This window comes from Dermacentor albipictus, chromosome 2 (genome assembly GCF_038994185.2).
Source record: "Dermacentor albipictus isolate Rhodes 1998 colony chromosome 2, USDA_Dalb.pri_finalv2, whole genome shotgun sequence".
Classification (NCBI taxonomy): Eukaryota; Metazoa; Arthropoda; class Arachnida; order Ixodida; family Ixodidae; genus Dermacentor; species Dermacentor albipictus.
In genome coordinates, this window is record NC_091822.1 from 31,265,009 (window position 1) to 31,289,441 (window position 24,433).

Below are 24,433 nucleotides of genomic sequence, written 5' to 3' on the forward strand. Positions count from 1 at the left end.
TTACATGCTTGGTATTGCACGCCCTCCTTTGCGAATTGTGCTGCGACATCCTCAAGCAAGGCCTTGCAAGCTTACAAGACGCAAAACAAACTGAACTGACATCGTTTGTGGTCGCAACCTTTCTCATTCTGTGTGAACTACCATGCACGTACGGCACAACCACCAGGTTCTTTTTTCTATTGTCCCACACTTCGCGATTCCTTCTGTTTTTCATTTTCAGACGTTTGTGCGAAGATTCCACCACTGCTGTGATCAAAGCCTTAGGAGAGCCTGTCACTTTCTGGGCTGCACTATCGTGCATTTCATGCTTAAAACTTTTGCACCACACTGACTCTAGGAAGTGTTTGAATTTCATAATAATTTAAATTAAATTAAATTAAATTATGGGGTTCTACGCGCCAAAACCACTTTATGATTATGAGGCACGCCGTAGTGGAGGACTCTGGAAATTTCGACCAGCTGGGTTTCTTTAACGTGCACCTAAATCTAAGTACACGGGTGTTTTCGCATTTCACCCCATCGAAAGAATTTCATGATATTTGTCGCCGTTTATAGTTAAAGTGATTATCATGTATATGATATGTTGTGCGTTGTGCATGTTCAGTAGGCATGTGGGGGACGACGTTTCAATGAATAAACTTCATTTGTTAGTCCTGTCACCTTGCTGTCGTTTTGCCTATGTCTCCCTCTCGATTTTTACCTTTTTTTCTAGTTTGCTGGCATTCTCCTAGCATAGCAATGATAAAGGGTTCCACTGTTTCTAACCTTGTTGAAAGCAACGATGGCCTTATTGCCATTGGACATGTTTACTTTGGTACTTTGCCAAACCTTCTTACGCATAGACTGCACCCTAGTCGAAAAATCCTCCGAAATACTCAATCCCGAACTTCAATATTTAGCGCAGTTTTTCAAGATCTGAAAATTTGTCTCTCTCATCAATAAGGTTGTGAATGATTGCACGTCCCTTATTCTCGAATGGCCTACCGATTCTGTGGATTCGCTCAACAGCCACATTGGGCAGCTTCACCAGATCCTCAAAGATATCTTCCAATACTGTCTCTTGAAGGTAGGAATTTTGCTCTCTTTTTATTTGCTTTAAACCTTAGACGATGACGTTACCGTGTGTGCTTCCCTCTTCAAGGTCATCAATATTCAAAAGCAAGCTGTCAGCTGTCTCTTGTAAGGCGACAACTTGCATATTTGGTGGCCATTCAAGCTATGTTATCCAATTTTCTGTCAGTGGCCTTTAATTTGTCAGAAGACCCTTTTACTGTTTTCTGTTCGTTGTTGGCTTGAGGTCTCGTATGTCATCACGTATAGCTTTAAGAATGTCTTCACTGGAAGGACCCAAATTAGACTCACTGTTTCCACAACACGGTAACAAATTAACAAAACACTGATACCTCATCAATCTAAGAACAAAATTGGTCTGCACGGCATGGCATAAGCAAGAGGCATACGTTGTTGTTACGGTGAAAATGAACCAGTTGTTCTTGCCTCACCTGTACAATAAACAAGAAGGGATTCGTAAGTCGCATGGTTTCGTTGCTTCCGCCATGCCCACTAGCCGTGATCCGTGCATTGCGGTTCCCTAAGTACGGCCATGCAAGAGACGTTGATGACGTTGTTATCACGTGAACGTCCGGCGTAGCCGTCACGCTGCGCAGGCTCCGCAGACTATCGTCGTCGGCATGAAACGATGCGTCAAGCCCAGCAACTTGATGCGCTATCGCGGTAGCATTCGGTAGGTCATCGGCATTCAGTGCCTCGACCGGAACAGTTGAAGCACCGAAAAGCACGGCCTGTACAATAAACAAGGAGTATGCGAGACGCATGGTATCGGTATTTACGCCGTGTCCACACAGGCCTGTATTCTAGTGGGATTCTTATCTCCTACTTCCTTTAGAACACCCGGCGCCATTCATCGGCGGCACCGCAAAGACAGCGCGTGACCTCCGAAATGCACGGTGTCTGCAAACGCTGCGAAACGCAGCATGTGCCAACCATGCTCCTCTCTCGCGCTTCTTTCTTGAGATGTGGTGCCATCTGGTGGCGCCGCCGAGAAGTGCGCACATGACCTCCGAGACAAGAGGTGTGGTGCGCCAGTGCCTACGAACAATTCAGAATTGTTGCCTCGCTTCCTGCACACCCTTTGTCACATACATGATGACGAAAGTTGGCGAGAGGTTCTTAAGAGCGGCACATACCCAGTGCATTCATGGCGCAGCTCGCTAGAGCGTTAGTATGAATGGCGGTCATTGAAAGCGGCACCTACCTATTGTGGTGCTGCCTGCTAAAGCATCGGGTTGCTCTTCTTGAGGAGCTCTTATGGCGTGAATTCGGTTCTGCCCAGCATCAGATAAATTCGAAGAATATTTTTGCCATTTTAGAGCATCACATTCCCAGAAGCAGATACCTGGTTGCCCAACATTACATGAAAGTCGTTCAATAAAGAGCGGAACACTCCTACTGGAACATAGCCAGAGACCCAAGCTGATGTCAAAGAGGTACTTTGAAGACCGGCATGGACCTAGTGGCACATGTTCAGTAATCCAAGTTGGCGTGACAGTTTCACTGAACACCGGTATACCTTCACAGTGAACATCTGCAGTGACTCATGTCGGAGTGAAAGAGGTTTGTTGATGAGCACAGCATATGCACATATATGAAGACATACACAATACGCATTGCCTCGCACACATGTTGTGTGGTCGGTTGGTTCGAAACACTGTTCCCTTAGCATAGAACCCCATTCAAACACGGTCTCCCAGGTGGGCGGGAGACGGTTAGAGGCATATATGAAGTTAGCCTCCAGAATGTGCACCAAGTACGCTAAGGCTGCTAACGCATTAACATGTCTGAGGACTCATCTACATATTTTATAAGAAATTGTGTCGCGTGGCGCTGGTGTTGCCCACCTAGCAACGAGACGGGCCTCTCCCTAGCAGCGAGATGCGTTTGTGTTAAGGAACACCTAAACTTTCGGGGAAAACGCGCGTGGCATGCCGCACGTGGCAGAACACGCCAGCATTACCAAGGCCACCTTGTGGGCGCCTTTGCCTGCACGTACGTACATATAGGAGGACATACACATTGACACATACTCGGTGACTCAATTTCGTCCGACGATCGATTCTGAACCCTTATTCTTCAGCACAGCTGCCCGATGGGCTACTCGTTCATCTGCGGACTACTCAAGTGTGCGTGAAAACGTTCAGAAACACATTGGTAGCTAGCCCCCAGAAATTGCATGAAGTACACGAAGATTGATAACGCATTAACAAGTCTTAGAACCAATGTACATAGTTGATAAGAAATTGTGTCACGTGAAGTTGGTCTGGTCGACCCAGCAACGATACGAGCCTCTACCTAGCAACGAAATGCTTTTGTGTTAGGGAATGTCCACACTTGCGGGAGAAACGCGTGTCATATCCAGATTTTTTGGACACGTACCTACTAGCGCTCCAAGCGACCACGGCACAAATCTAGCGCGTTTTTAATGGAAGGAGCAGGTTTTTCGCGAATAATTGAAAGTGTAGGTTGATTATTGAAAAAGGTAGGTGACGGACATGTTGTAGAAGACAATCCACACGTGGCAAATGCAGTGATCATGGTGTGGAAAGTTAGCGTAGTGTTCCTATATCGATTAAAGGTTCTGCACTGGAAGCCTACGGACACGACAAAATTTCGTACTTAATTTTTTAGAAGAAAACGCTAGCTGTGATAAAACTACGGCTGCGATCTTAATAGCCGCAACAGCGTATCTGGTCCGGAGACTGAGCTTTTCATTGATGCCTATTTCGACTCTCTGCACATGGCATAACACTGTTCCCGAAAGGGATTTTTGAAACACAGTCGTGCAAAATCACGTGGTATCTTGATAAACCCAAGCGTATCATTGCACAAACGTTGCAAACCATGGCCGACAGGGTTGATCGCACGCACCTTTCGTCCCACGTCATGCTGGTAGCGGTTCAATGCCATGCTCTATCATATTATTAAGGTCGCAGAGGACTTAGTTCCACATTTTCCCGCTAGATGTCAACAGCACAAAACTCAAGATTTCGTTTGTTTTTCAGTGGTGCTCTTTAAACATATTTTCTGTTTTTCCTTCCTAAAAGGTAGCAATGTGTTGCTAATTTGTTAAGTCACTACTTTTATAATCGTATTTTATTCCTTGGACAACTTGGCAACAAGGATGCACATGTCCTTGTGTTGCGTTAAAAACAGAAAAAGAAACTATCGTGCCTTGTAGCACGAACTTACTCACGAATAATGGTGATTGCACCTTCAGCATGCTGTGGAACTTCACGGAAATGCACTAGCGTAGCTGAATGAACAAAATTTAAGAAACTTTTATTTCAATATATTGGCCTAGTATCAACAAGTTTCAACTGACTGCGCCGATAGAATAGTCCCTTCTAACAACTACTGCATTTATGGAACTTAGTCGAAGTATTGGTGGTGCGATAAAGCAGTGTTTTGGTCGGGGATGGGCGGTTCTGTCACACTACAGGAGCAAATGCTTTTGCACCCTCTCGGTGGGCGGCACGTTCACTTGACGAAGCATGAAATTTAAACGTTAAAACGATTTATTTCAGCTGGAATTTGAACAGCAATTGTAGAGCGAGTGGCGTTGAGCCTGTTTGCACGCGCATATTGTCTGACGCAGCAGGGAAGGAGACAGCAAGCGCGCACGTCTTGAGCGTGCGTGCGTATATGTACTTGCATTTGCGCAAGCGCGCGTGTTTGTGTCTCCGTATTTGAATATGTGTGCGCACGAGTGCGTATATGCGTGTGCGAGCATATGCGTGTTTGCGCGTGCGTGAATTTCCGTATGCGTGCGTGCGTTCCTTTTTGTGCGTGTTTGCATGCGTGGTCGCGTGTAATGCGTATGCGGGCGAACATGTGTTTTATCTCTCTCTCTCTGTCTCTCTGTACGTGTGTGAGCGAGAATTTCTCTGCTGACACCTACTCTCCGGGACGAATGGGATCTAGCGTTCATTTAAACCCATACTTAAATCTACGAGACAAGTAAGAATAACACGGCATTTATAGCAGTATCTTTTTCTGAAAGCGAAATCAACGCAAACAAAAGCGCCTGAGCCGTCAATATCGCCACCCCGAATTCGTCACGGTGGCATCGCCCCATCGGCACGGCCCTGTGAACACCTACCTAGGTGTTCACCGTCGTTATCTTCCTTGCCTTGGCGGCAGCGCACTGTCTTCATGCAAGCGACACGCTAAATATGCACCATGATTGCGTCAATAATCGCTTCTGTGACCAAGCAAACTTTCAGCGGCATACGTTCACTGCTATATTGACATTAAAGCCTTAACTTGCTTCCTTCGAAAAAACAACGTGAATAAAGATGAAAACCGGACTGGCCCCAAGGAATATGATTGCGGAGCTATTGTATTGGTGGCAATATTTCAAGAGGCGAAGTGCGGTTAGGTTAACCTTACCGAGGTGATTTTTCTGCGTCAGTTACGCTTTAAGAGAGCACTTAATTGCAAAATATTTGTTCGGATAGCTCTTACAATGCACGCTTAATCAAAACTTCTTCACTTGGCTAGATAATCTCGAGGACGGGCTCCAAACTACTCATTTGCTTTAGCCACTTAAGATTAATTATTTAAAAGGTAATTAATGTAGCTTCGTTAATTAGGCACACAACCTCTCAACTTACTCCGTATCTATAGGTTACCAATTTGAACAATCGAATGATAACATGATGTCACCAATATTTACATTGGTTTAATAGGTTTATTTGGTGCAGGTAAAAGCAGCCGTCTCATTGATGATGCAGTAGGCTTCTTATCGACCAAGTGTGAAAGCTTAGAGAGGTATTCTTGGTGCAAATCAAGTTCGTGAACTTTAACGCATGTGTCCAACCGTGCGCTTCTGACTTTACAGCCGATTCTCCTACTTTATACATGAAGCACCTAAGCGCTACGGTACATCACACATGGCGTGCGAGAACATTGTGTGTGCTCCCGATTAGATTTCTGACCATTGCAGGCATCAGGCTTGGTTCCCTGGCATCATAAGGCATAAAAACAGCTGCCTAGGGGAAAGTATTGGATACATATTCTGTACTTTTGTCAAGAAGCGAAAAAACAAAAACACCAAGGACAACATAGAGGAAATTAGTTTTACTTACTAATTGAATAAAATAAATTATAATTAATGGCAATGAAACTGGGTAAAAAACAACTTGCCGTAGGCGGGGAACAGTCCCACTTCGCATTACGCGTGCGATGCTCTAGAAGCATCGCACGCGGCAGCACATCGACTGTGTATCACGAGATCAATGCGCGCACCCACGCTCCGCTGCGCCTGCGACCTTATCGCCTATCACCCCCCCCCCCCCCACCCACCCCCCAGAGCGGCGTGTTGTTGAAGATCAAGTCAACGATATGCTTCAGCGCGGAGTTGTTCAAGGTTCCAACAGTCCTTGGGCGTCCTCTGTAGTCCTCATAAAGAAGAAAGATGGATCCATTTAGTTTGCGTGGACTACCTCGGTCTTAATACGACAACGGGCAGGGACTTGTATCCGTTGCCGCGCATCAACGAAGTTTTCAATGCTTGGCAAGGCATGGAGCATATTTTTCTCACTCAACCTACGTTCTGGCTATTGGCAAATGTCTATGACTCCAGCCTGTTGCCCAAACACAGCTTTAGTAACACCAGATGGCCTGTATGGATTTACCATTATGTCGTTCGGAATTTGCAATGCCCCTGCTGCGTTTGAATGGATGACGGACAGTCTCCTCCATGTACTAAAATGGGAGACGCGCTTATGTTACCTTGCTAACGTAGTCGTCTTTTCTCCTGGCTTCTCCACTAACATACACAGTTTCGGGCAGGCCTTGCAGTGCTTAACTTATACCCGCAGGGGCGTCAGCGTAAGCAAGCGTTTGGGGAGTTGCTCCACCACGTACCCGAGCACATGTGAGTCGGAACCTCCCACGTTTAACCGTGTGTGGCTTAACGTATCCGAGGAAAGGGGGATCCAGGGGGCTGAGCCAATGTTGAGTGTTTGAACCTTTAAGGCGCCTCGTCGGAGGTAACACACCTCTTTGGCCTCGGCTTCACGTAGACGGCACCCCAGGACTGGTCCACCCGGGGGATATCGGTAGTTGCGTTTTCCTGTTCGCTTCTTCAACCTTCATCTTTCTCTCTTACCTTCCATCTTTCCGGTCTCCTACTCACTTCTATATTACTTCCGATCTTCCAGGTAGCAAGGGTTAACCTTGTGTGAGTAGTCAACCTAGGTTATGTCATATTTGCTTGTAATTGTAACGTACAGCTAGCGTTTGCAGTGCCTGTTATTACGGCCCTGCAGCGTCCCCTTGTAGGGCTCCACGGTGGGTAGGTGGCATTGCTGCCGGAAAATTCACGTCTACCTATGGCTCCTTCCTTCCCTCCACTACCTGATCGCTCTGCCTGGCATATGGTAATGACATATGTTGAGTTGCAAGTTGCAGTTGTGATGTGGCTGCAAAGAGGCCTAAAAACTCATCGCTGTGAAATGCATAAAATATATGAGCCTCCAACTGATGTCACTGACTCATGATGTGAGCAATGAGCATAAGGGTGTGGCTACGGGAAATTATATAATAAAACTTAAGCAAGCACTACTGTCTGCGCAGGACTCTTGAAGTTAAGGGCTGAAGCACATGCTGTAAAAATTGACACTGCGGTCATAGCCTCGAAGGCGAGCCTGTGCTACACATCACCTGGCCAAATTATTTCTAATATGTTAACTTCAACCAAAAATCTAAAAACTGTTTTCAGGTTAAAAAGCGGTTCGTTACGAAGAACAAATGCTGGATGAAGTGGAATATGCTGAAGTGGACAGAGCTTCCACTCGGAGGGACAGAGGAGGCCTAGTGGCTGGCCGGTTATGGATCGGCCTGGCCGTGGACGAGCCCTAAATAAGGGAATGACATGGACGACCTACAGCTGATGTTACCTTCGAGGCATAGAAAAAACTTAAATATGTCCTTTCGAAACACGGAGGCGATTCGTTAGGTTCAACGTAGAAGCTTTGCACAGGACTCATCCTGAAGGCGCTTGTAGAAAGGCGGGTACAAAAGGGGTGGATAGGATCTAACATAGTCAAAGCACTTGGCATAGCTGAATTATGTACTATGGCTCCACAGTCAAGGCGTGATCGTATTATACTTTTATAAAGCTTACGAGGCATCTCCTGTCGCTTCCCCAGAATCTCCGTGAGAGGAGCTTCAAGAAGCTCATAGTGTTGAGGCACTTCGCTTTAAGGTACTTCAGATGGGACATAAATGTGAGTTTACTGTCTAAGGCAACACCTAAATATTTATCTTCGAAGCTCACAGGTAAGCTGTTCCTTCTGAAGGTATATACCGGTATCTCTCAGTTCATACGCCTCTCTTGTTGGAAAAGAGGACGTACGTAATTTTGGGGGGCTTTAGTTTGAAACCATTCTCGTCCACCAAATTATACAGCTTATTTAAGCCAAGCCGTACTTGTCGCTAGCTGATACTGGGATTACATGATTTGTAACCCATTTGGATGTCATCCACATATACAAAGTAAAACATTGTACGTGGCATGACAGTGTGGGGCGAGTTGATTTTGACCATAAATAAGGTGGAGCTCAGCACACCACCTTGTGGCACACCAGCCTCTTGCGTAAAAGAATGACACAGAATCTTACCAACTCTAATGCGAAACGTTCGATGGGAGAGGTAGCTCTGGATTGAATTCAGTAACTTGCCTCGGACTCCCATTTCAGACAGGGCACGGAGGGTTCCAAAGCGGGAAGTTGTGTCTCACGCCTTCAACATATCTAAAGATACTGACAAGAAAAACTTTTTGTCCACAAACGCATCAGGGATATTTGTCTCCATGCAGACCAGGTGATCTATTGCAGATCTACGTTCCCTGAAACCACACGGTAAAGTTTTGAGTATTTTGTTTCTTTCAAGAAAATGCATGCGGTGTCGATTAATCATTTCCTCAAAGACTTTGCGTACGCAACATATGAGACCTAAAGGCTTAAAATTCAGGAAGGGTCTTTGTCTTCTTTGAGATGTGCTGAAGGCACTGGACAGTGGGCATGGAGCTGGTAAAAATAAAGACGACGACGAGAAGCGCTTGCTTGCCCGTTTCGCTATAGCACCGGCCTGTTTCAGGCTACCGCTACGAACCTAGAACTAGTGCTGCTAGGCGATCACTGCGCTATATTTGGTGGAGGTGAGGGGTTTTTCTTTGACATCCCGGAACTTCACAGTCGGATGCTACCACTAGCTATTGAAAAGGATGATCCGGGACCGTCCCAGGCTGCTGCTCCCGTGCCCCCGGCCATCGTATGCTCTGGCGTTATCCGGCAGCGCGATCCTGCTACATTTAGTGGCACCGGCATGTGACGACGCATTCCAATAACTCCGACACGTTCGCACCTCGCGTCCAGTATTGCGACACTTCAACCCCTGCTCCACCTGAGATCCGTACGGACGCTAGTGGTGTCGGGCTCGGCGCTGTTCTTGCACAACGCAAGGATAGCTTCGAAGAGTACGTCGTCCCGTATGCCAGCCGCATCCTTACCAAAGCCGAGGGGACGCAGTTGCAAAGCCCTTGAGGCAGTTGTAGTTAGAACAGTGCTTCTTACATACTCATTACAACCTCAGACTATAAACCATACTTGCGCCATATCTTGAAGCACTGCCAGAAACAGTGGGATACTCGGGAATCCAACAAGTTACAACTAATGAAACCTAAATTACGCTACTGAATATTGGAGAAAGCAGCACGATTCAAGGAAGTGCTATTCTTTTGATTAAGAATAAGTCCTGCCTTCGGCACGCACTTTTAGCTACTGACTGGAAGTGATCCTCCGTCATGCCGAAGGTGTGGTGAGAGCCTTGCACTTCTACAAGTTCTCATACGGTACATGGAGGAAAATGAGCTAAAAACAGAGGAAAAAGTGAGCGGAAAATTTACTTTAATTCTGCATATCATCAGCATATGCCACTCCATCCAGAATTTTCAGTAACAAACCGCTTTTTAACCAGAAAACAGTTTTTAATTTTTCAGATGAAGTTATTATATCAGAAATTATTTGGCCAGGTCATGTGTAGAACAGTCTCGCTTTCGAGGCTGGAGCCGCGGTAACAAATTTTTCCAGCACGTGCCTCAGCCCTTTACTTCCAAAGGTCCCGCGCAGGCAGTAGTGCTTGTTTTGATTTTATTATATCACTTCCGCGTAGCCAAATTTTTGTGCTCATAACTGATATCATGGGTCATTGATATTAGTTTGATGCCTATATATTGTCGCGTAGTAGTGACGGTGAAGAAGGTTTTATTGGGCGAACTTGTGCCCTCAAAAGCAGGCTATACTCAAAGAACAACGGTAGCGGCGAACACGCTCGGCGATCACGAAAATCTGATGAGCGGGTCAAGCGCGTCGGCTTTTATACATCAGTCGTCGAATGTTCCAGAGTAATCACTGGGACCCGCATGCCTTCCACAAAGTTCTACATTATTCGCGTCGCGCACACGTGCAATCAGAGTACACAAGTTCCGGGGAAAGCCAGTGGATGGAACGATCGATAACAGTCCAGAAACTTCCTTTACATGCAGGCGCGTCCTGCGCTGTGCGATAACATTCGTTAGGCGGTGAGAAGTGGTCGCCTGATAAAGATAACGAAGTACACGTGTCATTACTCCCCTCTTAAAAAGCATCATCCCGATGCTGCAAATATAAGAGAGCGAAACACAAAAGGACACTCAACAAACAAAAGTAGCAAAACAACGAAAATAAACAAAGTCCAAAGGTCAGTTACGCGAAGTCCCAAAGTTCATTAACGCTGGTAGTACGGCTTGAGTCGCACAACGTGGACTATTTCAGGTCGTGAGCGGCGCCGCTGCGATAGCGAAATGCCGTCTGGCACGACCTCATAGTCCAGTGCGCCAATACGTCGGATGATCTTGTACGGTCCGAAATAGCAACGCAAAAGCTTACTGTCACCGGGCTGGTACTCGACGAAGCGTCGTCGGAGGTTGTAGTGTCGGCTATCGGTACGCTGCTGGTTCTTGATCCGTAGGCGGGTGAGCTGTTGGGCTTATTCGGCACGCTGGGGATAGGTAGCGACGTCAAGATTCTCCTCCTCAGTGACGTGCGGCAGCATGGCGTCGAGCGTCTTCGTCGGTTTCCTGCCGTAAACCAGCTTAAACCGCGTGATCTGTGTTGTTTCTTGCACCGCCGTGTTGTAAGCGAAGGTTACATATGGCAGGACCGCGTCCCACGTCTTGTGCTCGACGTAGACGTACATTGCTAGCATGTCGGCGAGGGTCTTGTTCAGGCGCTCCGTGAGACCATTCGTCTGCGGGTGGTAGGCAGTTGTCCTCCAGTGGCTTCTATGGCTGTACTGCAGAATGGCTTGAGTGAGCTCTGCTGTAAACGCTGTTCCTCTGTTGGTGATGAGGACTTCTGTGGCACCATGCCGCAGCAGAATGTTCTCGACGAAAAATTTCGCCACTTCGGCTGCGCTGCCTTTCGGTAGAGCTTTAGTTTCAGCGAAGCGGGTGAGACAGTTCGCCGCCACGACGATCCACTTATTTCCGCATGTTGACGCCGGAAACGGTCCCGACAAATCCATCCCGATCTGCTGAAATGGTCGGCAAGGAGGTTTGATCGGCTGTAGTAATCCTGATGGCCTTGTCGGTGGTGTCTTGCGTCGCTGACAGTCTCGGCATGTCTTGACGTAACCGGTGACATCGACGGTCAGACGCGGCCAGTAATACCTTTCCTGTATCCTCGACAGCTTTCGGGAGAATCCGAGGTGCGCAACGGTTGGATCGTCATATAGGGCGTACAGTATTCATGGACGCAGCGCTGACGGAACACCAAGAAGGTAGCTGGCGCGGACTGGTGAGAAGTTCTTCTTTACGAGCAGGTTGTTTGGTAATGTGAACGAAGACAATCCGCGCTTAAATGCCCGAAGTACTACGTCGGTGTTCCCTTCCAAATACTCGACGAGGCCTTTTAGCTCCGGGTCTGCTCGTTGCTGCTTAGTGAAGTCTTCTGCGCTTATTATATCAAAGAAGGCGTCGTCATCCTCGTCGTCTTCCGGCGGGGGATCGATGGGGGCGCGTGATAGGCAGCCGGCTTCTGAGTGTTTTCGTCCGGACTTGTAGATTACCGTGATGTCATATTCTTGCAGTCTGAGGCTCCACCTCACCAGCCGTCCTGAAGGGTCCTTTAAGTCAGCTAGCGAACACAACGCGTGATGGTCGCTGACGACTTTGAAGGCCTGCCATATAGGTAAGGGCGGAATTTTTCTGTAGCCAAAACAATGGCGAGGCATTCCTTTTCCGTAGTAGAATAATTGCCTTCCGCTTTTGACAGCGACCGGCTAGCATAAGATATCACCTGTTCATGTCCGTCTTTCTTCGGGACTTGCGTCGCCCTGCGGCGTTTGCCACTTGAACTCGACATCAGATCTGGTTGGATGCGTTAGCGGCTCAGCGATGCGTGATAAGTCCTTGAAAAAGCGCCTGTAGTAGGCACACATGCCAATAAATCTAAGCACTGCCTTCTTCTCGATGGGCTGCGGGAACTTTGCGATGACAGCCGTTTTCTGCGGACCGGGGTGTACTGCGGATTTGCTGATGACGTGGCCTAGGAACAGAAGTTCATCGTAAGTGAAGCGGCACTTTTCTGGCTTCAGAGTGAGCCCTGATGATTTGATGGCGTCTAGTGTTGTCGCAAACCGCCTAAGGTGATCGTTGAAATTTCCGGCGAATACAACGACGTCATCCAAGTAAACAAGACAGGTCTGCCACTTCAATCTTGCCAACACCGTGTCCATGACGCGCTGGAGCGTTGCAAGCGCCGAGCGCAGTATGAATGGCATGACCTTGAACTCGTAGAGGCCGTCTGGCGTGATGAAGGCTGTCTTTTCGCGATCTCTCTCCTCGACTTCTATTTCCCAGTAGCCAGACTTGAGGTCCAATGACGAGAAGTATTTAGCGTTGCAGAGCCGGTTCAAAGCGTCGTCTATCCGTGGAAGGGGGTATACGTCTTTCTTTGTGATCTTGTTCAGTCGACGATAATCGACGCATAAACGTAGGGTTCCGTCCTTTTTCTTCACCAGGACAACAGGAGATGCCCACGGGCTTTGCGGTGGCTAGATGATGTCGTCGCGGAGCATTTCCTCGACTTGTTGCCTAATAGCATCACGTTCTCGCGTCGAAACTCGGTAAGGGCTCTGGCGGAGTGGTTGAGCGCACTCTTCGGTTATTATGCGATGCTTTGCAACTGGTGTTTGTCGAATCTTTGATGAAGTCGAAAAGCAGTCCTTGTATCGTCGGAGAAGACTTCTGAGCTCTTGCTGCTTGCTCATTGGGAGACTTGGATTTACGTCGAAGTCTTGTTCGGGGCCTATAGTTGGCGGGGTAGATGCGCCAGAATCTGAGAGGACAAAGGCATTGCTCGTTTCCACAATTTCCTCGATGTACGCGATTGTCGCGCCCTTGCTGATGTGCTTGAACTCTTGGCTGAAGTTGGTTAGCATCACTTCCGTTTTCCCTCCATGGCGTCGAGCGATCCCTCTTGCGACGCAAATTTCACGGTTGAGCAGTAGATGTTTGTCACCCATGATGACGCCTTCTACGTCGGCAGGTGTTTTGGTGCCGACTGAAATGACAATGCTGGAGCGAGGCGGGATGCTGACTTGACTTTCGAGCACACTCAAGGTGTGCTGACTACGAGACCTCTCCGGTGGTATCACTTGGTCTTCAGACAGCGTTATCGATTTCAACTTCAGGTCGATGATTGCGCCGTGTTGGTTCAAGAAGTCCATGCTGAGAATGACGTCTCGTGAACACTTTTGGAGGATAACGAAGGTGGCAGGGTAAGTCCGGTCATGAACGGCAATTCTTGCCGTGCAGATTCCAGTCGGCGTAATGAGGTGTCCTCTAGCGGTCCGAATCTGAGGGACCTCCCATGCAGTCTTAACCTTCTTCAACTGGGCGGCGATGTGTCCACTCATGACGGAGTAATCGGTCCCTGTGTCCACGAAGGCGGTGACTGCGTGGCCGTCGAGAAGCACGTCGAGGTCGGTGGTTCATTGTCTTGCGTTACAGTTAGGTCTTGGCGTCGGATCACGGCAGTGTCGCGTTGACCTGTGGCTGGATGGGACGTCGTCAGGTCGTCTTTGGTCGTCCTATTCTTTGCTTCCCCACTTCGTCGGGACGGCGGCGTGTCATTATGCCGTCGAGGTAGTTTCTTCGGTGTGTTAGTCGGCGGCGGAGGATCTTCGTCAGTTCCACGAACAGCAACCGCACCTCCACCGGTTGCTACTTTTAGTTCTCCGGATATGGGCTCTATGACCGGCCCTGGGCTGGGCCAGTGTATGGACGGCGCTGAGGCGACAGGTAGCGGCCTGGGGACGGCGAACGGGACGGTCGTCGAGAGTTCCACTGAGTGCCGGCTAGGTAATCGGCGATGTCACGTGGGCGCTCCCCAAGCTGTGGACGCGGCACGTTGACTGCGAACCCTCTCAGTCCCAAGTGGCGGTATGGGCATCGGCGGTACACATGGCCGGCTTCTCCGCAGTGATAGCAGAGTGGGAGGTGCTCGGGGGCTCGCTAAATGTCCGTCTTCCTCACGTAGGTACGCTGGGCGACGGGTGGGCGGGCTGGCGGCGGCGGACGACGGAATTGCGGCGTTACAGGGCCCTGGCGCGGTCGCGGAGGGTGGCCTTGACGGCGTGGGACGGCGGCTGGGGCTGTGTTAATTGAGGTTGCACGTCAGGAACCCCAAGTGATCGCTGAACCTCATCTTTCACGATGTCTGCGATCGAGGCCACTTGAGGCTGCGACGAAGGCCGGACCCTACGCAATTCTTCGCGCGCAATGGCCCTGATCGTCTCTTGAAGGTCTTCGGAACCCAGTTTTTGCATCGCGTACTGCGGCGTGAGCGCCTGGCGGTTATATTGCCGGGTGCGCATCTCCAGAGTTTTCTCGATCGTCGATACCTCTGCAGAATACTCAGCTACAGTCTTCGGTGGGTTACGAATAAGTCCGGCGAAAAGTTCTTGCTTGACGCCCCGCATCAGGAAGCGGACTTTTTTCTCCTCCGACATTTCCGGGTCGGCGTGCCGGAAACGACGGGCCATCTTCTCCGTGAAGATCGCGATCGTCTCATTTGGCAGCTGCGCTCTGGTTTCTGATAGAGCTTGGGCTCGCTCTTTTCGCACGACGCTTGTAAATGTTTGCAAGAAGCCGCTTCGGAACAGGTCCCCCGTCGTTAAGGCGGCTTCTCAATTCTCGAACCAGGTCCTCGTGGCGTCTTCCAATGCGAAATAGACATGTCGCAACTTGTCGTCGCTGTCCGAACTGTTATACGTAGCGACCCTTTCATACGTCTGCAGCCAGCTTTCCGGGTCCTCAAATGTGGAACCGCGGAACGTCGGTGGCTCCCTGGGCTGCGCAGAACTATTGGTGCCGCTGAGGCTGCCATTGGGGCTGTCTTCTTGGTCGTCTCTGGACGATCTTCTCGGACGATCTTCTTGGTTGTCTGTGGTAGAATTCCGTGTTCCGGGCCAGCTGCTGCAGCCGGCTGCTTGCTCGATGTTCCGGGACGATACTGGTGTTGTCTTTGCTGTCCGGGCTTGAATTACGGCTTGTCGGGGGCGACCGGTACATGAACGTAAAGCACCTCGACCAGATGTCACGTAGTAGTGTCGGTGAAGAAGGCAGTCAAACTGTGATTATAGAAACTGGCGTTTTGTTGGGCGAACTTGTGCCCTCAAAAGCTGACTATACTCAAAGAAGAACGGCAGCGGCGAACACACTCGGCGATCGTCGAAAATCTGATGAGCGGGTCAAGCGCGTCGGCTTTTATACATCAGTCGACGAATGTTCCAGAGTAATCGCTGGGACCCTCGTGCCTTCCACAAAGTTCTGCATTATTCGCGTCGCGCCCACGTGTAATCAGATTACAGAAGTTGCGGGGAAAGACAGTGGATGAAACCATCGATAACTTTCCAGAAACTTCTTTTACATGCAGGCGCGTCCTGCGCTGTGCGATAACATTTGTTACGTGGTGAGAAGTGGTCGCAGGATAGAGATAAAGAAGTACACGTGTCATTATTTTATGCATTTCACAGCGACCCGTTTTTAGGCCTCTTTACAGTCACATTACAACTACCATTTGCAAATCATTTGAGCATTTCATACAGAAAACAAAGTCAGTATTTCTAATGATAATAACGTACCATTGACTAATGTCCCCTGCAACATAGTTTCTAGCATGCCGAGCGTGGTGTTTTATCCTGATGGCGTTTTGCGCATAATTGAAAACCTTAAACTTTCATCCTCAGCAGGTATAGATGGTATAAACTCTAAACTGGTAAAAAGTACAAAATATATTTCTTCATCATTTTTGTGTCTTATATTCTCGCAGTCACTTTCTACAGGTTCCATGCCTCACGACTGGAAGGTGGGGAAGGTCATTCCCATCTACAAGTCTGGTAATAAGAACACACCGCTAAATTATCAACCCATCTCTCTAACTAGTCTTCCTTGCAAAATCATGGAACACGTCATCTACTCCCTGATCATAAATCATTTGGACACGAATCAATTTTTTCATTCGGCACAGCATGGGTTCCGCAAGGGTTTCTCTACCGAAACGCAACTAGCTCTATTTCTACACGACTTACATGTAAACCTTGACTCTAACCAAAAAACTGACGCTATTTTTCTGGACTATGAAAAGGCCTTTGACAAAGTTTCTCACCGCCACTTACTACTAAAGCTTTCTTCTTTGAACTTACACAGTGACGTACTGAAATGGCTCGAAGCATTCCTAACTGATCGCTACCGATTCGTTTCTGTAAATGACAAATCATCCACTCTTTTCCCTGTCACTTCTGGAGTCCCTCAGGGATCAGTTCTCGGTCCTCTTCTTTCTTAAATTTATATTAACGATTTACCCCAACACGTATCTTGTAAGATACGAATTTTCGCCGATGACTGCGTGATTTACCATCCAGTTTCTAATGCTACTGACGAAAACACCTTACAACAAAGTCTTAACAACGTGCAGTCTTGGAGTGAAAATTGGCTGATGACTCTTAATCCCAACAAATGTAAACATATATCTTTTACCCGTCGCCGTAACCCTTTCCTGTCCTCTTATACTATAGTAAACGTTCCCTTAGAATCAGTAGAATCATTTAAGTACTTGGGCGTCACACTTTCTCGTGATCTCAGTTGGGGTACGCATATTTCCAACATACTTTCATCAGCTAACAGAACTTTTGGATTAAGACGGCAAGCTGGGCGAGTTGGTGATTGAACATGTTCCTGTGGGTGGGCAGCGCTCGTGTTGTGTTCTTCCTTTCGTCCTTCGTCCGGGTTGCGCTGCCCACCCACAGGAACAAGAACTTTTGGCTTCATGAGACGACACTTGCGTGACGCCCCGCAGAACGTAAAACTACTAGCTTTCAAATCCCTTATCAGACCGAAAGTTGAATACGCATCACCCATCTGGAATCCATATCAAGTCTATCTAATTAACGAGCTCGAGTCCTTTCAAAACCGCGTTGCCAGATACATCCATTCCTCATACTCATACGACATAAGCGTATCATCCTTAAAAGCAAAATCTGATCTACAGCCCCTTGCACGTCGCCGTGCTACTGCTAGCCTTTGCCTCTTTCATACGTTTTTTTACGGTACCTTATTTCACGAGCCATATATCACACCACCCGCACGCATATCTCTACGAACTGGGCACCCATTACAAGTCTTACGCCCACGCTCCCACACAACTACATTTTCCTCGTCTTTTTTTTCCCGCACAGCATCAGATTGGAACGCCTTTCCGCACCACGTGGCTGCAATCACTTGCCCGACATCGTTTCTGGAAAATGTGTCCTTGTTGACTAATTAACAACCTGCTTTTTCACGTGTTATTATTTTCGTTTTTATGCACTTGCGAAAATGTAGCTTCCATGTACAATTTTTTTTTGTGTACCTGTGTTTATATTTGCATATTCAGCTGTACCCACCCCTTATGTAATTCCCCTAGCAAAGGGGTCATTAAACCCGCCGTAGTTGCTCAGTGGCTATGGTGTTGGGCTGCTGAGCACAAGGTCACGGGATAAAATCCCGGCCACGGCGGCCGCATTTCGATGGAGGCGAAATGCGAAAACACCCGTGTGCTTAGATTTAGGTGCACGTTAAAGAACCCCAGGTGGTCGAAATTTCCGGAGTCCTCCACTACGGCGTGCCTCATAATCAGAAAGTGGTTTTGGCACGTAAAAACCCATAATTTATTTTTAAAGGGGTCATTAAGGAAATAAAACTGAACTGAACAATATATTACCATGTGTCATGGCGCTCATTGGCCATAGCTGACCCTTGCGCCATTAAACACAACACGTTAATTGAGAATGACACTAGCGCAAAGTGTACTCGCTCAAAGTGTCCTTACGTTTGCCCGTGTGACAGGGATATTAGTAACGTCGAACAAAATGTAAGTGTAAAGACTGAAATGTGTAGCTTAATAGCGCGCCACTGTTCTGTGCAGCATGATGACGAGGAGCGCCACTTGGTGCCCTGCCAGCAATGGGACTACGACACTGTCAGCAAGGAAGACAGCATCATTAGCCGGTGGGACCTGGTGTGCAGCCACGTGTGGCTTTTTAAGGTCATCATGGTGGCGTACATGCTGGGCGCAGTGCTGTGCGTGCCGATGGCCGGATTGCTCGCCGACAGGGTTGGTCGGAGGCCCGCAATTCTGGGTTGCGTTCTCGCCCTGCTATGCTTCAGCATCGGCTGCGCAGTCTCGCAAACTCTCATCATGTACGTGGTGACCAGGTTCTTCGTGGCGGCTTCTAGTTGCTCCGCGCAGGTGCTGATATTGATCCTGCTCTACGAGATGACTGGCAATGAGCGACGCGCCCTGTACGGAATCCTTGATACGGCCGTCGGAGTCACGACCGTGTCACTTGTAATACGCTTGATGTCTCTGCTGAAACCACACTGGGACCTGGTGCACGCATTCCTCGTTGTGCCAACGGCCATGCTCGTGTTCTGGTGCTACCTGCTCGACGAGTCACCCTGCTGGCTTCTGGCGACGTGGAGGGCGCGGTCTGCAGAGCGTGTCGTCATGTTGGCCGCCAAGACCAACGGCGTCGACCTCTGCAAGGCTCGCCTCACATTCAAGGCTCTCAGGGAGCAGCTCAAGAAGATCGAGTCCGCGTCCACCGCGTCGAGTGCCAGTGACACCTTTGCCATGACGACTACGTTTCGCCGGCGCACCTTCGCGGTGGTTCTCTGCTGGTTTAGCGTTAACTTCACCTACTACGGCCTGATAGTGCGTTACGTTGCCACCGAAGACTTGTGGTTAGCCATGGGGACCTTCCTGCAGGCGGCGCTCTACGCCATCGTCTGGCGGCATCTGCACAGCCGCGGCCAACGCGAGACCTTTTTCATCGCGCTCGGTCTCCTGGGGATCCTCATGGTGTTCCAGGTGGCCCTTCATTTCGCCGGTATCACTGCACTGTTCGCACTGGCCAACACTGTCGTAGTGAGTATGTCTGCCGTCACGCTCAGCGTGAACTACTGCTACACAGCCGATGTGTTTCCCACCGTCGTCAGGAGCTTGGGCCTGGCTGTCTCCTATGCCGTTGGACGTCTCGGAGTGCTGGCAGCAGGCTTTTTGGAGGAGGTAGCCTACATCAGAAGCGAGACTTCCGCCAACCTGCTCATGACAGTGCTGGTTCTCCTGAGCGCAGCGGCTCTCCAATGGCTGCCAGAAATCTTTGTGGAGAAGCGCCAGGCGGATCCATCCCCGGCGAGCTTAAACCCAGACCAGCGCAAGAAGGATATGCAGAAATCCCTTACGTCGGTGAACACTACGTCCAAACAGTCTTGCGCAGGGAAGCGTTCCCGCAAGGCACGCAAAGTCAAATCACCATCGCGGAGCAACGCCTCACCCCCACCAGAGCCCAAGGACAAGGCGGCAGACCAAGATATGGCGTTGAAGCCGTGATAAGTGTACGTTGTCCCTCGCTAGGCCTCGTTTACGATCAACGTGTTAAATCTATGTTCTGATTTGCGTATATGTTTATCGTACTTGTCAATGTTATCCATGCTTGATCCTTTACTGTGAACTCTATTTCTTGCGCATGCTTTCGAATCGCAAAACCCGAACTACCTGCTTGAAAAATATGGTTACACTTCTGACATGCAGAGACACGCTTTGACGCTGCTGTAGCGAAGAAACACTTACACAAGACACGCCCAAGTTGTTTCGAAAGGATCCCACGCCGTAGGTGGCGTGATCGATGCGCCCTAAAACAAAGTGTACAAGGCCTTGAAGACTTCTGCGAAGCTGCTTAAAGCAGCTTCGTTGAAGCAAGGTATGACGCTATGACTATGGTACCAGCTTTTGGGAAGAGGAAAAGATGACCAGATTCCGAAGTGGTGGTCGATTCTGTTCCAAGCAGCTGTTTATTGTAATAACGTGCATCGTACCATGTGTATGGGAGCACACACCGAATAGCAGCTATGATTGCTGTTTGATGTATCGTTGGCTAATGGTGTGTGCGTATCAAATGAAGTCATAAACGGGCGCTCCACGCCGCTTCTCATATTAATAGTGGCGTCATATGGCCTTCTTTCATCTGCACATTTATTTGGATTGGTCATTGGGCCTGCATACCTGGAAAAGGTAAGAGAAAAGCTATCTGCCCCTCCAAGAGCTGATTTTCAAGTCGGCATAGTTGCTGTGCTTCGAATACATACATACATATATATATATATAAAGAACTTGAGTGGTGCTACAAGGTACACAGAACAAGTATTTAATCTCGACAGGTTCGATCGGTGGACCGATCCATATATATATATATATATATATATATATATATATATATATATATATATATATATATATATATATATATATATATATACATGTATATGTATATAGATAGATAGATAGATAGATAGATAGATAGATAGATAGATAGATAGATAGATAGATAGATAGATAGATAGATAGATAGATAGATAGATAGATAGATAGATAGATAGATAGATAGATAGATTAGAGTTGCGATAGAAAAAGAAAAAGACGTGCGTAAGCACTCCGTCAATCATGTGCGTCGAAGCTGAGGTCAAACTTGCCAGGGAAAACGGGTACAAGTGAAGGATCGTTTTTCGGCCTACTGCATCATCGCGTGTCGCCACATTGTCATATCTTTCTATATCTCCCTGCCCTCCTCCCCCCCCCCCCCCACGTCACGTTGCATATAAGTGTTTTTAACAGTATCTAAGTTGGTAGTCTGCGCCACGTACGTCCACGCTTTGTTCATTATGTTCGTCCATTAGTTCCGTCAGTGTAACAGTAAGCGCTGTACATTCATGAAACAAGGCTCCACCGCACGAGGCGTCCTGCATGGTTATTTTAATTCGTAAGCTAACACAGCAACTGATTCTCGCTCACGACTTTGAATGACCTGCCGTATAGGTAAAGGCGGAATGTTGCTGGAGCCTTATACATCACGAGGCATTCCTTTTCGGTCGTAGAATAATTGCCTTTGGCTTTTCATAGCGACTGGCTAGCGTAACCTATCACCCGTTTAAGTCCGTGTTTCATCTGGATTAGGACTACACTGAGGCCTAGGCTACTGGAGGCGGGGATGATTTTTGTATCGGTGTCATAGTCGAACTGCTCGAGTACCGGTGGCGACTACATGCATCGTTTGAGTTCTTGAAATACGTCGCCTTGCGTTGTTTCCCACTTGAACTCGACATCACATTTAGTTACATGTGTCAGCGGCTGAGCGATGCCTGACAAGTCCATGACAAAGCTCCTGTAGTAGGCACACATGCCAAGGAATGCACGCACTGCCTTCTCGTCAGTGGGCTGCTGGGACTTTGCGATGGCTGCTGTCTCCTGCGGGTCGGGGCGGGCACCAAATCTGCTCATACCGTTACCCAGGAATAGAAGGTCATCGTAAGCGAAGCGGCACTTTTTCGGCTTCACAGTGAACCCTGATGACTTGATGGCCTCTAGAACTATTCCAAGCCGCTTCAGGTGACCGTAGAAATTTCCGGCAAAGACGACAACGTCATCGAAATAAACAAGGCAGGCCTGCCACTTCAATTTTGCAGGCACCGTGTACATCACGCGCTGTAACGCAGGCGCCGAGCACAGTCCTAATGGCATGACCTTGAATCATAAAGGCTGTCTGGCATGATGAACGCCGTCTTTTCGCGAATCCTCTCGTCGACTTCTATTGCCAGTAGTCCGCCTTGAGACCCATCGACGAGATGTATTTAGCGTTGCAGAGTGGATCCCATGCATCGGCTATCAGTACGGGGGGAGGGGAGGGAGGGCATACGTCGTTCTTCATGGTCTTGTTCAATCGGCGATAATCGACGCAGAAACGTAGGCTTCCGTTCTTTTTCTTCAATACTACAAGGAGATGCCCACGGACTTTTTACATGGCTAGATGTTGTCGTTGTGCAGCGTTTCGTCGACATGTTGGCTTATAGCTTCACGTTCTCGTGTCGAAACTCGGTAAGGGCTCTGGAGCAGTGGTGGAGCGCACTTTTCGGTTATTATGCGATGCTTAGCAATTAGTGTTTCTCGAATCCTCGATGACGTCGATAAGCAGTCTTTGTATCCTCGGAGAAGACTTCTGAGCTGTTGCTGCTTACTTATGGGGAGACTTAGAATTGTGTTGAAATAGGGTTTGGGAGGTATGATCGTCGGGGTACATGTGGCAGAATCCGAGAGGACAAACGCATTGCTGGTTTCCACAATTTCCTCGATGTATGCAATCGTCACGCCCTATCGATGTGTTTTAACTCCTGTACGGAGTTTGACTGTTTAACTTTCGTTTTTCCTCCGTGCAGTCGAGCGATCGCTCTTGCAACGCAAATTTCACGGTCGTTAGCAGTAGACGTTGATAACCCTCGATGACGCCTTCTACGTCTGCAGGCGTTTCGGTGGCGACGGAAATGGCGATGCTGGGGCGAGGCGGGATGCTGACTGGACTTTCGAGCACACTCAAGGCATGGTGATTACAAGAACTTACCGATGGTATCGCTTGATCTTCAGATAGCGTTATCGACTTCGACTTCGTGCCGATGACTGCGCCGGTTTGGTTCAGGAAGTACATGCCGAGAATTATTTCTCGTGAACACTGGGGAAGATAACGAATGTGGCAGGGTATAGGCGCGGTTATGAAATGTAATTCGGGCCTTGCAGATTCCAGTCGTCGTTATGAGATGTCCTCCAGCAGTCCGAATTCGAGGGCCTTTCCGTGCAGCCTGGACTTTCTTCAACTGGGCAGCGATGGGTTCACTCATAATGGAGTAGTCGGTTCCTGCGTCCACGTAGGCAGTGACTGCGTGGCCGTCGAGAAGCACGTCGAGGTAGGTTGTTCTTTGTCTTGCACTGTAGTTAAGTTGTGACGTCGGATCATGGCTGCGTCGTGTTCACCTGTGCCTGGAACTTCGAGTAGTCCTATCTTCTTTTGACGGCGTATTCTTTGCTTCTAGGCTTCGTCGGGGTGGTGGTGTCTCGTTGGGGTGTCGTCGAGACAGCCTTTTTGCCGTCTTCATCGTCGGCAGAGGATCTTCGTCAGTTCGACGAACAGCAACCACACCTCTATAGGTTGCTGCTTTTAGTTTTCCGGATATGGGCTGACGGACCAGCCCCGGGCTCGGCCAGTCTATGGTCGGCGCAGCGGCGACAGGTAACTGCCGAATGATGGCGTACGGGAAGGCCGTCGAAGGCTCCATTGAGTGGCGATGAGGTAGTCGGCGATATTGAGAGGGCGTTCACCTTGCTGCGTGCACGGAGAGTTTACGGCGAACAATTCATAGTCTCATTTCGTGGTATGGGTAGCTGACATTGTAGCTGTCATTGTAGCTGCTGTCGTGGCCGTGCACTTCCTGGCCTTCTCATGCAAACGTTCAAGCTCCAGGAACAGTCCTTGCTGCCTTGGGTTAGCTCGCTGATCCTTGGCGACGTTGATGTCGTGTTCATGGCTCGGGCTTGGATCACGGCTTTGCAGGGGCATTCGGTAGATGAACACACTAGCACCTCCACCAGATGTCACGTAGTAGTGACGGTAAATATTACAGTGCCAAATCAGTGAATTAAGAAACGCGCTTTCTTCGGCGAACCTGTGCCCTATAAAAAAGGCCAGACTGAACGAACTACGGTAGCGGCGAACACTATCGGCGATCGTCGAAAATCTTATAAGCGGGTCAAGCGCGTCGGCTTTTATACATGACTCGATCCTCGAAGGTTCCAGAGCATTCGCTGTGCCCGCGTGTATTCCAGAAAGTTCTACTTAATTCGCATTGAGCATACATGCAAGCAGATCATACAGGGTTCGGTGAAAA

General features: G+C 48.7%; 1 protein-coding gene across 1 annotated transcript in view; it reads left to right on the forward strand.

The window, feature by feature from the left end:
• The window catches only part of LOC135916610 (solute carrier family 22 member 7-like), a 33,855-nt gene extending 13,191 nt beyond the window's left edge, over positions 1-20,664 (forward strand). Inside the window, exon 3 of the mRNA XM_065450040.2 lies at positions 18,591-20,664. Coding sequence (XP_065306112.1) covers positions 18,591-20,057 — 1,467 coding nt within the window. The 3' untranslated portion in view covers positions 20,058-20,664. The remainder of the gene's footprint in view (positions 1-18,590) is intronic.
• The last annotated feature ends 3,769 nt before the right edge of the window (positions 20,665-24,433 follow it).